The sequence below is a fragment of the Anabrus simplex genome, chromosome 5 (assembly GCF_040414725.1).
Source record: "Anabrus simplex isolate iqAnaSimp1 chromosome 5, ASM4041472v1, whole genome shotgun sequence".
Classification (NCBI taxonomy): Eukaryota; Metazoa; Arthropoda; class Insecta; order Orthoptera; family Tettigoniidae; genus Anabrus; species Anabrus simplex.
In genome coordinates this window covers 9409743-9423353 of record NC_090269.1, presented here as the reverse complement: position 1 = coordinate 9423353, position 13611 = coordinate 9409743, and the positions used below count along the sequence as shown (strand labels likewise).

The window sequence follows — 13611 nt, the reverse complement described above, 5'->3', positions numbered from 1 at the left end:
CCACTGATTGTTTTGGATTCATGGTCATTTTTTCTTCATCATTAGTTTTAGATTCTAGTCAGCAGATATATTTTGAAGTTTTAATTATCGTTGATTTTGTTGCACCTCGTATCATTGGGGCTGATGACCTAGCTGTTAGGCCCCTTTAAACAGCAATCATCATCATCATCATCATCATCCATGTGGCGAGTGTAGAAGCATAAAAATCAATTTGAAAACTAATAATGTTCAGTGCATAGTGTGAGGATCACTTGAAGCTCCTTTTCAAACATCTAATTAATTTGTATACATTCTTGGTGTGCTAATTTTACTTACAGTTAACCAACAATTGAATGCAAACATTGTTTGTGTAGTGGGTTTATTGCATGAAGAAAAAATCGTGTTGCCTCAACTTTTCTAAATGCAAAAACTCCCATTAATGTTATAAGAATTGATCGGTTCACTTTGATAATTATTCTTGGACATTATTCATTTGCTTTTGTAAAATGGTTTAGTTTTTTTAATTTAAAAAATATATGCACACTATGAAGGAGCCATCATAAGGGCTTACAGTATCTCACCACGCATTTATTTCAGGGTAACAGACACTTGCAGGATTTACCTAGTACTGCGTTGGACCAGTCGTGACTCATTAGCTTTCCTTAGTACAGCATTACACTTTATGAGGACCATGTTGGCCTCTCTCAAACTTGTTTAGTAGGTCGCAGGCTTGTCAAATGTTCTGTCGGGCCATGCTGCATGATCACTCAACTTAGTTCTGTGGCTCACACTGGTAATAAGGTATTACGTGATATCTTGCATTTATGGGTGAGGGGGGGACATACCCCATCTGTAGTTTGCCTGTCACAAACACGTTGCAAACTGAAGTGATACATAACAGTGTATTTACGAGTTACGAGACATGCTTGTGTGTACTGTGCAGTACTATAGAGCATCCAGGATTAAGAAAAAACTACAGGTCTTATGGGCTTTTACTTCTATTGGTGTTACCCATTTTAGTTCTAAATGTATGTAAGAATTATAATGAATTCCTATCAAAATGTATAATTTTTCTTATGAAACAAACATTGGTTGTGCCATACAATTCTGAAGAAGCCATAAAATCATTTGGAAGTTATCCTTTTAAATATTATATATGCGGTTCATTACTCAGAATAGCTCGCCATGATTGTCGCATCGCACGCCACATTTCAGCGTGTAGTACGGAAGTGTGTACAGTAGTCAACACGTGTAATAACTCAGCTTAACTACTGCGAATCATCATTGGTGAGGTCAGCGCGGCATGTTTCCCGTTTTGCGTGTGTCACTCATTACAGTAATTGCGTATGTAAGGGAGATATTCGGCAGATTGAAGTGATCGTCTTTCTGGGGTGCATAGTATTTCATTATAAATATATTGTTTCGTTTTTCATGTATTGCATTGCTTTGGGTTGTGTATGTCATGTATTGTTTTTGTCTGTTTAGTATTTTATATAATCAGTCAGTGAGTAATATTTTTAAGTTATGGCTGAACAAGTGAAAAGAAGTGGTAAAGTTCTCAGGAGAAAGGAGCGGCAAATGGTGCTTAAACATTTTCATATTTGAAAATAAGCATCCAGGACAAAGTGTAAGCTGGGTAGTAGATGAAGCTGCAAAGGCTTTAGGAATTTCGAGGTCTTCCGTCTTCAAAATAAGGAAGGAAGCCAGCGAAGGGCCACTCCAGAGTCCCAGCAAGAAGCGGGAAAGGAAAAAAGTTAATTTGCAGTACTTCCAGACTCATTAAATACGATGATTTTGTCAGAAGTGGAATACGGAGCATTGTTCATGAATTCTATTTCAGAAATGAACCACCAACTCTGAACACAATCCTCGCTTCCGTCAACAGTAACCCCGAACTACCCAATTTTAAGAAATCTACGTTGCATGTTGTTCTCAGGGAAATGAACTTTGTGTACGAGAGAAGGGAAAATAGAGCAGTGTTAATAGAAAGGGAAGATATTGTGTCTTGGCATCATAAGTACCTCCGACAAATTAAAAAGTACAGAGAAGAAGGCCGGAACATTGTTTATACAGACGAAAGTTGGGCTAACACTGGAATAACTGTTGCTAAAGAGTGGAAAGATAACTCCTACCGCTTGTGGGCTGCGATTTGGTATCGTTCACGCAGGTAACAAAAACGGGTTTGTGCCTAACTCTGAATATATCTTTTTGTGTAAGAAAAATACTGCCGACGCATACAATGATATGGACGGAGTGTGTTACGAAACATACTTTTTATAAAAGCTTTTGCCAAACTTGCTTCCAAATTCCGTTATTGTTATTGATAATGTTTCTTATCACAGCAGAAAGAAGTAGGCTGTACCGACAAGAAGCTGGAAGAAATGTGCTATGCAATAATGGATGAGGGAACATCATATTCAGTACGAAGATGAAATGTTGAAAAAAAGACTTAATGGACATTATTGCTTTGGAAAAGGGAAAATAAATATAAGATAGATGAATTTGCTTTAGAAAGAGGAGACACCGTACTTCGGCTACCCTCTTACCACTGCGAATTAAACCCCATTGAACTCGTATGGGCTCAGATGAAACATTATGTGAGCTTACATAATACGGACTTCAAAGTGAAAGAAATGCAAGGATTGAGGAAGGTTTAGCGTGTGTCACACCTGATATCAGGCGAAGATTCCTCAAGCTATGTGTAAATGGAAGAGATGAACATTCCACCTCTGCCTTGAAATCTCTACATTGCTGACAAGGTAAGAACAGCAGATGGATTTATTTTGAAATTATATTTTTATTTTACTGTATTTTTCTATCTGTGCTTGTGTGTTTTCGCGTTCTTATATGAATAGGCCATGCGGCTCTCTGTATTGTATGTTGCGGAAGAATATTTAAGTTATCTTATTTTGTGAGAAAGATGAAGCCCTTGCATCTGTTGTCAGTTACGAGTAAATTAGCTGTAAATGAAATGAGCTGTAGGATACATCACAGAGATAGAGATATCTCGCCATCATCAATCCTTGACGGAGCTTCCTGTGTTGTAACCACATAGCATAAGCCTTAATAGTGAAATGATTCTGGGGGCTAATAAACTCAGCACTGCAAGAAGCAAGACATAATCATTTCTGGTTCTGGACATGCATGTTATTATTTATGTTTTTTTTTTTTTGCTTTACGTCGCACTGACACAAATAGGTCTAATGGCGACATTTATTTATTATTATTATTATTATTATTATTATTATTATTATTATTATTATTATTTAGGTTACCGGTATTATTTGGTTCGCATCTCTACATGTTCAAACTCGTACTCTGTTTCAAATGATACAATCAGTGGGCTGATATCCTTAGAAACGTTGTGGCAAAATTAAATTTCATAACTGTAATATTATTAACGACTGGAGATAATCAGCCATTTTTATTATTAATATTATTATTATTATTATTATTATTATTATTATTATTATACATACATTATCATTTCAGCGTTCAGTCTGCAAGCCTCTGTGAATTTATTAAACGTCGCCACAATAATCTATTTGCAACTAGTCCTGTGGCCTCATTTAGTTCTATATCTCTTATCTTTAAATCGTTAGAAACTGAGTCTAACCATCGTCGTCTTGGTCTCCCTCTACTTCTCTTACCCTCCATAACTGAGTCCATTATTCTCTTATTATTATTATTATTATTATTATTATTATTATTATTATTATTATTATTATTATTATTATTATTATGTCTACTAGAGTCTTCAAACAGCTGTACCGAGCGATGTACAATTTTATGTCATCACTGTATTTCACAAGCAGTGACCAAGCCGCAGTGAATGAGCGAATATGGCAACAGTGGAGGGCAGCAAGCCCATAAGGCCTGTAGTCTTTTTATAACTCTGGATGCTCTATAGGTATGTGGCTCGGGTCACAGCTTGCATGTCAACATATTCTTGCGTTGTCTGATATGGCAAGACCAGCGTCTGCTCTCAGCCATTAAAATCACAAGGTGATACATTATGTTTCAAAAAGTAATTGTCTGTTTTGAATTGTTTGTCTGAATTCATACAGTTTGTACTTTTCTGCTCGTCAGAAATTACTGTGTTCCATTTAAATTAAACAAGTTGGTGTTGGTATCTCTGTTATTAACAATCCTGCAGAAAAGTGTTGCTCAATGTTCCATGAGCCACTTAATACCATTTAAAATATGAAACCAGAACAGCTATATCTTCATTGGGTTAGAAGTTATTGTGATGTAACATTGTAGGTGAATGATCCTCTATAAGTTAAGTTATTAATTATCAGTAATTTATTTGTCTGAAGTTGCAGTGAGCCTTCTTTATTTTTACTTACATTGGTAGAAAGCATAGCTAAGTTACTGAAGAAAGATGTCATATTCTATTTCAGGTAGATTCAGAACAAGCAAGGCAAATACTGAACTTTTTGTTATGTCATCATTACACGATATATTTAACAGTTTATATTAAATTTATGAAACAAGAAGTGAGTGATCGTAATTTGATGTAATTGATCATTTTGGCCTGGCTCTCTGGTCACTTAAAGAAGCAGATGTACAATTGAATATAGTTGTGTATTATCTCAAAAGTGGAGAATGTCTTTACAGTAGACTAGATTTCCTGAAGTACTTGCAGTGCCTCTGTTAGACATTTAATAGATTGTTATGTGTTCATGTTCTGTTGCAGATAGAAATATTGTTTTGAGAATACTTGAGCTATCAAGTCTTTCTTTGGTGAAGGGACCATTTATATCTCCTGTGTAATGCAATGTTTGACAAACTTGACACAACTGAAGGCCTAAGAGCTTTAGATACTTTACTATCTGATAGAAGTTATGTAGAAGGATTTATTCCTTCTCAAGTAGATACTTCAGTTTTTGAGACACTTGGACAGTGTCCATCTGAATCTTACCCACATGTATGCCGTTGGTATCGGCACATAGCAAGTTTTGGTATGGAGAGGAAGAAATTTCCATCAAAAAACTATCCTCCTCTGGAATTACATTATATTGATGAACTAGAAAAGGTGAGCTCTAAATTTAGTGGCTGACCTCTAAGGGCTTATAAATTGTAGATTTTTGGGAGAATATTGGCTGGATAACTTGAGTACGACTGCTTTGGAATATACTATTCGTAAATGTTTTGCATGACTGTTTTAAATTTATTTTTATGGGCATGTACAGTATATTTTCTACTAATGTGGGGTATCTTCAGTTAATTTTTTTCTTCACCTGTGATGGTATATCAGCATGACGCACAATACATTGCTTGAGGGATATGAATAAAGTAGTGGCGACATAGTCTCAGGTACTTGCTGGAGATCAGGCATGCACAAATAGGATATGGAAGCGGTCAGGTGGCGCTGTTGTCGATGTGTAGTGTGCATTTGACAGGCATCCAGTTGGGAGAGTTGTTGCTGCGTGACGTTGAAGTTAATAAACTTAACCATGATAGGTAATATTGTGTTTGGTCCGTATTGACTAGTCTGAATGTATAATATAACTATTTAAAATAGTTTTTTTTTTTTTTTTTTGCTAGGGGCTTTACGTCGCACCGACACAGATAGGTCTTATGGCGACGATGGGATAGGAAAGGCCTAGGAGTTGGAAGGAATCGGCCGTGGCCTTAATTAAGGTACAGCCCCAGCATTTGCCTGGTGTGAAAATGGGAAACCACGGAAAAACCATCTTCAGGGCTGCCGATAGTGGGATTCGAACCTACTATCTCCCGGATGCAAGCTCACAGCCGCACGCCTCTACGCGCACGGCCAACTCGCCCGGTAAATAGTTTATTTGAATCTGCCTTGATCAATACACTCATTAAATGAAAGTACTGATGAAGGGAATGGTTGAGATTTCCCGAAACATGTATGGTTTAATAAATAGTTTTTCTTTCATTTAATGAGTGTATTGATCAAGGCGGATTCAAATAAACTATTTTAAATAGTTATATTATACGTTGAAGTGAAGTGTCGATTTCACCGCTCTAAAGCATGTTTTCAAAAAGTGATCAGCGTTGTGGATTAAAATCGAGGTTGCCCATGCCAAAAATGCATCAGAATTTCATCAAGGGTTATGTTAAGCGTGTGGTGAGAATGCATTACTGTATAGGGCGGTTGCACGATGGGTCAAGGCGTTTCGTGCAGGTCGGAATGAGGTCTTGGAACACCCTCTGTACTCACCAGATATGAGTCCTTGTGACTTCGACCTGTTTCCGAAGATGAAGGAACCCCTCCAAGGCCGCTGATTTCCTGACGTGGCATCTGTACTCTGCGTAGTAAGTCGCTCCGTCACTGTCATCAACAGAGAACCCCTTGCGAACGGTCTCCGACAGATTCCCGACATTTGACAAAAGGCATAGACTTTGCGAGTGACTACATTTTAGGAATGTCGTGCAATTGTACTCGTTAGTTCATTAAATATTGCATTCTATCAGTATTGCCACTACTTTATTTACAGCCCTCGTGTATGTGGGAACAGACACTCAGGTGATATTTAAGTTGAGAATTGCCATAGAACTCGCCAAGAACGATGGTTTAAAGACTTTTGGATTAGCATTATTGTTTTATGTAAAATATTGGATGGCTTCTGGATGTTCTTTCTTGCATTCCGTGCAATAATCAAGCTAGCGTTGTTGATGTTGTTTGAATCCTCTATCCAAACACTGGTTTTGGTACAGTTCTCCACGCCACACTATCCCGTTTCTTTTCGCTTCTACATAATTATCCATTCTACATCTACTCTAATTGTTTGTTATAGGTATGCTTAGGTCCACTCCTATTGTTCTTACTGCTTACAGTTCCTTCAGAAACTGTCTGAACAAGTCTTAAATGTGTCAAGATGTATCCTACCATACTGTATCATCATCTTGTCAAATTTTGACAAATTGTTATCTTTTAGCCAATTTGATTCAGTATGTCTTCATACCTATTTGACCTTGTGCATGTTTTTGTAATACCACACCTTCAAATGCTTCTGTATTCTCTTTTTTTTCTGGTGCTAGTTGTAATCCATGTTTCACTTCCAAACAGTGCCACACTCCTGACAAAGACTTTAAAAAACATCAAGTTTGTACATCAATGTTTGAAGTGAGCAAATTTACTTTCTTGAGATTTTAGGTGTTCCTCGCCTGTCCTAGTCCCTGTTTTATGTCGCCCGTACTTTTCCCATCGTTAGTTAATCTACTACCCAAGTAAGAATATTATTCTACTTCCTGTCAGACTTAATTTCCTTAATTAATCTAATATTTCCTGAGTTCTGTGACTTCATTCCACTGCATTCCAATACATTTGACATGGATTTATTTATTTTCATCTTCTATTCCTTCTCCAAGATTATGTCCCTACCATTCAGGAATTTCTTCAGATCATCTGCAGACTCAGATAAAATAGCAATATCAGCAGCAATCTTAGAATTTCTATCATCGGGTGAGTTGGCCGTGTGGTTAGAGGCGCGCAGCTGTGAGCTTGCATCCGGGAGATAGTGGGTTCAAACCCCACTGTCCGCAGCCCTGAAGATGGTTTTCCATGGTTTCCCATTTTCACACCAGGCCTTAATCTAGGCCACGGCCGCTTCCTTCCCACACCTAGCCCTTTCCTATCCCATCATCGCCATAAGACCTAACTGTGTTGGTGTGATGTAAAGCAAATTTAAAAAAAAGGAATTTCTATTCAATTTCCTTGGATTGTGAACATTCCTTTTCCAGTTTCCTCCCTTATTTCCGTTACTGCCTGTTCTACGTATTTTGAAAAGGTTAGGGTACAAACTCAAGCCCTGTCTCACTCCTTTCTGGATTGCTGCTGCTTTTACATAGCCCTTGATTTTTGGGCCCTCTTCACTCAGTGTTACAGAGTTGGGAATTCTGGCCAACCGACCTGACCTGAGTATCTGTGACCTGGCATGGTGGTCTCCTCGCTACTCCAGTCTCTTGAGTGGTACGACCCAAACAAAATAGGGGGATTTTAATCTGGAAATGGATGCAGTTATGTATCAATAGACCAAGCACCATTTTAAGAAAATATGGATTTTGGTGTTTTCATGTAGAGGAAAGTTTAAAATACTTGTGAAAAATTCCCCACTGCATTACAAGAGGGCACTAGGTGTCAGTGAATTGAAAACCTAACAGGAAGGAGTTAAATTGTAAATTGCATCAGTAGACTATGCAACGATCTCTAGTTTACATCGTTAGCCAAGTGCCACATTCCTCACATTTTGTCACGGATGACAGCGAAGGAGCCCCTTGTTTTCAATAGTGCTAAGTTATTGACATGATACATTGAGTGGTTCGTCAAGTCACGAAGTTCAGCAATGTTTTCCAGAAGTAAGGAGAAGGTCAAGGAAAATAATCATCAGTCGTAAAAAAGGATATGGATGGTTGCAAGATAAACTGGCTAAAGCTAACGGAAATCCAGCTCTTGAAATCACGGCTGTTTGCTATGTTTGTCAAAACTAAATTTGATGGTGAATCTCAGGAAGGAAATCTAGATAAGTCAAGACTGAGGTGGACACTGGAAAATAGAGTTCCCGTTCATCAGGCAATAAGACCTTTGTGGCTGAGTGGGAAACCTATCACTGAAGCCAAACTTGGTTACCTTAAATTGCTGTAGATACCAAACAGTTTTTCAACATTAAAAACTTCATATCTGGTCTGTATTGAAAGAAGATAACATACAATAGAAGGAAATTTGATTGATCCACCTTTTTTCAATGCATAATATGTTGTTAATATGATCACATTTTTTATTCAATACCGGTTTTGGTGTCTATGGACACCATCATCAGCTGAAACAGGTCGTATAAACAAAGATATACAAGTATGTAGTACATAATTATAATAGACCCTAAGTAAATGACATTAATAGGATGAAGTAAAAATTCAATTCTCTCTTATTTGATTATCTTATTTCAGTTCTCAACAGTGTTAAACTCCCTAAAAACAGCTTGTTTTTTCAGATTATACGTCACATGTTATGTTATCCTTCCCTACCACGCCCACCTGACTTCGCCCCCCTCCCATCACCCCTCCCCTCCTTCCTGACCCACCCCTTTCCCCCATTAACAATGTTCTATGCTTCTAGCAAACTGTAGCACTTGCTGCTTGTTACTCTCCACACACACATCAGGCCGTTAGAGGTGAGTCTCCTACTTAATTTTACAGTGTTTTTCCCTATTTCCAATATTTCATTTTAACTCTTAACTTTCTTTTCATACTTCAGGTTCCAAATTGGACCGAGAACTTTCTGGCCTTATATCTATTTTCATTTTCATGATCCACTTCTTTGAGGACCTCGTAAATGATGGCTTCTTTTTATGAGTTGGTGTTACAAGCCACTATCAGACTTACTTATGTTACTTTATAATCAATACTCTGGAAGGACTGCATACTACGACAGTATTTGGATGTCCATGTTTTCACCTAGTGTTTAGCAGTGCTACGCTAGACTTTTTAACCATTTCAAAGTGATCAAATCTTTAAACGTTTGTTAATATCTTCACTTTCATTTTATACTTTCATCAGCAAGCACATAACTTGTTTATGTTCTTTTAAGCATTGTATTTTTACTTCATCCTATTAGTGTCATTTACGTAGGGTCTATTATTATGTACTACATACTTGTATATCTTTGTTCATATGACCTGTTTCAGCCGATGATGGTGTCCATAGACTCCAAAACTGGTACTAAATAAATAAATGTTGTGATCATATTAACAACATATTATGTATTGAAAAAAGGTGGATCAATCAAATTTCCTTCTATTGTATGCCAAACAGTTTTACCAGAAACTTGCAGGAGATCTTGATTTTGAGTTTGACTGAATTGAGCATAACTTGTCCGGTATTTTGTGCAAATTTACGGGAGCAAATATCCGGTCCAGTTTGACTGAAATAAGTACCGGTAATTAAAAATTCAAATTATTTTTTAAGGGTTGACCGTGCGGTTAGGAGCGCACAGCTGTGAGCTTGCATCTGGGAGATAGTGGATCTGAGCCCCACTGTCAGCAGCCCTGAAGATTGTTTTCTGTCGTTTCCAATTTTCAGCTAGGCAAATGGTGGGGCTGTACCTTAATTAAGGTCCTAGGTCTTCCCTCTCCAATCATCGCCATAAGACCTATCTGTGTCAGTGCGATGTAAAGAAAAGTTTTTAGACCATCATATTCTTTACAGTGGAATCTTGATTCTCCATTTTTGGAGGGATCACAGAAATAAAAATACAACACGGGAACGAATTAAAACCATCAACAATTTGGCTAAACGTAGCTAAAATTAAATAAGGTAGGGGGCGCTGTATCTGGACGATTCAGAAGTTTTTGGATATAGCACATAGCAGTAAATATTTCTACAATTGAAATATATAGTTTCATATTACATGCTTTAATGATATTAGTGGGATTAATAACAATTAGATAATATTACATATAAACACTATTTTTAAAATTATTTGTAAACGTCTGATAATTGGAACAGAAGCTCTTAAATCCGTACATCACTGAAACATAGTGTGCCATTTCCCTAACATCATACGAAGGGCACCAGGAAAGTTTTGCAATGTGAGTGAACGCTTTAGTCTTTTTCAAAATAATTTCCACCACACGCAATACACTTCTCCATACATCAAAACCAGTCACTGAACCAACTCTGCCACTTTTCTTCGGTTACATTTTCACACTCTTGATCCCATGCTGCCCGAAGCTCCTCGTCGGATGCAAAACACCGCCCTTTCAGCTTCATCTTCACTTCTGGGAAGAGTGAGAACAAGACCAGGACTGTATGGAGGGTGATCAAGCACAGTTAACCCTGATCTGGGAAGAAAATCCATTGTTACATTAGCACGATGTGCTGGAGCATTGTCGTGATGCAAGAGCCAAGTGTTGAGCCGTGACCTTGGATGCAGCTGCTTGAGAGCCTGAATGATGTGAGGCAGACAAGCCTCACTGTACCACTTCGCAGTAACTGTCCTTTGTGTTTCTAGCGCAACTCAAGTCAGGATTCCCCTTTTAGTGAAGAATACTGCAATCATCCTTTTCTTCGTTGTCCTTGACTTTCGCAGTCACAGGAGTACCCTCATCTTCAAACAGCCACCACACCTTGTTCTGGGATTTTGTTGGGATATCGTAATAATAAAGCCAAGTTTTGTCACCTGTAACGATGCTATTGACGTTACGCGAAGTCCCATTTTCAAACTGTTCTACCATTTTTCGGAACCATTTCACTCGATGTGCCCTTTGTTCCTCTGAAAGTGAATGGAGCACCCAAAGGGAACAAACCTTTCTAACATGGAGATGGTCGTGTAGAATTGAATGAATGGCTGGTGCAGGGATGTGAAGGGTCTCTTCTACCTGCCGATATGTCAACCGCCTCTCTTGCTGCAACATTTTCCTCACAGCTTCAATGTATTCCTCAGTCACTGATTCAGACGGTCGCGCAGAAAGAGGATCATCTTCAACCCCAAAATTTTCCCTCTGGAATTCTTTTTACAGCGGAAAATTGTTGTTCGATGTGGACAGTCTTTCCCCAGCACGGGAGTCATTTCCTCCAAGCACTGGTCAACAGTTAATCCACGAGCAAAATTGTAGTGGATAATTGAGCGATATTCACCTTTAGACCACACAGACTTCTTAACTTGCTTTCAGTCCCACTGCTTGGTAACAACTGATGTGAAGGTCGTGCCTTGCTGTCTTCTAGACCGGTTTTCACCCCTCTTTTCATCCCTCACCATAACAGGGGTGTCCAGCCAACCGTTTTTGTGTATTGCAAAACTTTCCTATTGCCCTTTGTAACTTTGCCAGTTACAACAGTTTTGTTCCCCACTATTCAATTTAACACATGCACGGTATATTACTGTTTACAGCCGGGCTGAGTGGCTCAGACGGTTAAGGCGCTGGCCTTCTGGCCCCAACATGGCAGGTTTGATCGTGGCTCAGTCCGGTGGTATTTGAAGGTGCTCAAATACGTCAGCTCCTGGCACGTAAAAGAACTCCTGTGGGACTAAATTCCGGCACCTCGGCGTCTCCGAGAACTGTAAAAAGTCATTAGTGGGACGTAAAGCAAATAACATTATTATTATTATTACTACTGTTTACATTTCATATTGTTTTGCACCTCCTCTGCGAACCAAGTGACCTTGCCACGGTGGGGAAGCTTGCATGTCCCAGTGAAGCAGATAGCCGAGCCGCAGGTGCAACCATACTGGATGGATATCTGTCGACAGACTAGACTAACGAATGGTTCATCGAAAAGGGGGTAGCAGCCTTTTGGAAGTTACAAGGGCGGCAGTCTAGATGATTGACTGATATGGCCTTGTAATAATATTCAACACGGATTAGCTATGTTGATGCTGCTACACAGCTGAAAGCAACATTAAACTACAGCCGCAACTAACTTCCGAGGACTTCCAGCCCTCTGTGTATGAATAATGCGGGTAAAATATTCTGAAGGTAAAATAGTCCCCCATTCGGATCTCCAGGTGGGGACTACATGAGAGGGGGCAATCATCAGGAAGATGGATACTGACATTTTGCGAGTCGAAGTGTGGAATGTCAGAAGTTTGAATCATGGTAGGTTAGAGAATCTGGAAATGAAATGGCGTATGGCTTTTAGTGCCGGGAGTGTTCAAGGACATGTTCGGGCCGCCAGGTGCAGGTCTTATGATTTGACTCCCGTAGGCGACCTGCGCGCCGTGGTGGGGATAAAATGATGATGAACACAACACATACACCCAGCCCCCGTGCCAGAGAAATTAACCAATGATTGTTAAAATTCCCGACACTGCCGGGAACCGAACCCGGGACCCCTGTGACCAAAGGCCAGTACGCTAACCATTTAGCCATGGAGCTGGACAGAGAATCTGGAAAGGGAGATGGATAAACTAAAGTTAGATGTAGTTGGTATATGTGAATTACGTTGGTAGGAAGAGCAGGATTTTTCGGTCAGGTGACTACAGAATTATCAACACACAATCAAACAGGGGAAATACAGGAGTTGGTTTAGTAATGAATAAAAAAATAGGACAACGGGTAAGCTACTACGGTAGTTAGGCGTGCGCAGCTGTGAGCTTACATCCGGGAGATAGTGGGTTCGAACCCCACTGTCGGCAGCCCTGAGGATGGTTTTCCATGGTTTCCCATTTTCACACCAGGCCACTCCGCTTCCTTCCCAGTCCAAGCCCTTTTCTCTCCCATCGTCGCCATAAGACCTATCTGTGTTGGTGCGATATAAAGCAAAATAGCAACAACAAACTACTACATACGTGCCAAGTCTCCCTATTTGAGCGGGAGACTCCCGATTTTTCATCATTCCTCCTGATCTCCGGGTCCGACCTCCCGATTTTCAGAGCAATATCCATAATTTTCGTATTATTTTAAACTCCCGTGGATTTCCTCGTTCTATCGATATATGGCTGAGTATGGCTGGTCGATAGTTCTAATAATGATACCAGATGGCAGTACGGGGCACAGTGGCCAGTCATGTGCTCTCTTTTGTCCATAATAGTCATTCTCTTTGCAAGCGAGTAACCTAACCTCAGAAGTAGCTCACCATAGTCGTTCTACCCAGGGCAAGACCTGCAGAAGTGCTCGTATTGTGCCAAAATCTCAAAAAAGAAATATGATGCAGTGTTTAAAG

The 13611-nt window shown here is 39.3% G+C and overlaps 1 protein-coding gene across 4 annotated transcripts in view; it reads left to right on the top strand.

Annotated features, from left to right (window-relative positions):
* ThrRS (threonine--tRNA ligase) overlaps window positions 1-13611 on the top strand; it is a 250000-nt gene that overhangs the window by 22229 nt on the left and 214160 nt on the right. For 2 of the 4 annotated variants that reach the window (XM_067146755.2, XM_067146756.2), the window contains exon 2: window positions 4679-5017. The exons of the other annotated variants lie outside the window; for them this stretch is intronic. In XM_067146755.2, the coding sequence (XP_067002856.2) occupies window positions 4760-5017 (258 nt within the window). In that variant the 5' untranslated portion in view covers window positions 4679-4759. The remainder of the gene's footprint in view (window positions 1-4678; window positions 5018-13611) is intronic. 4 annotated transcript variants of the gene reach the window in all.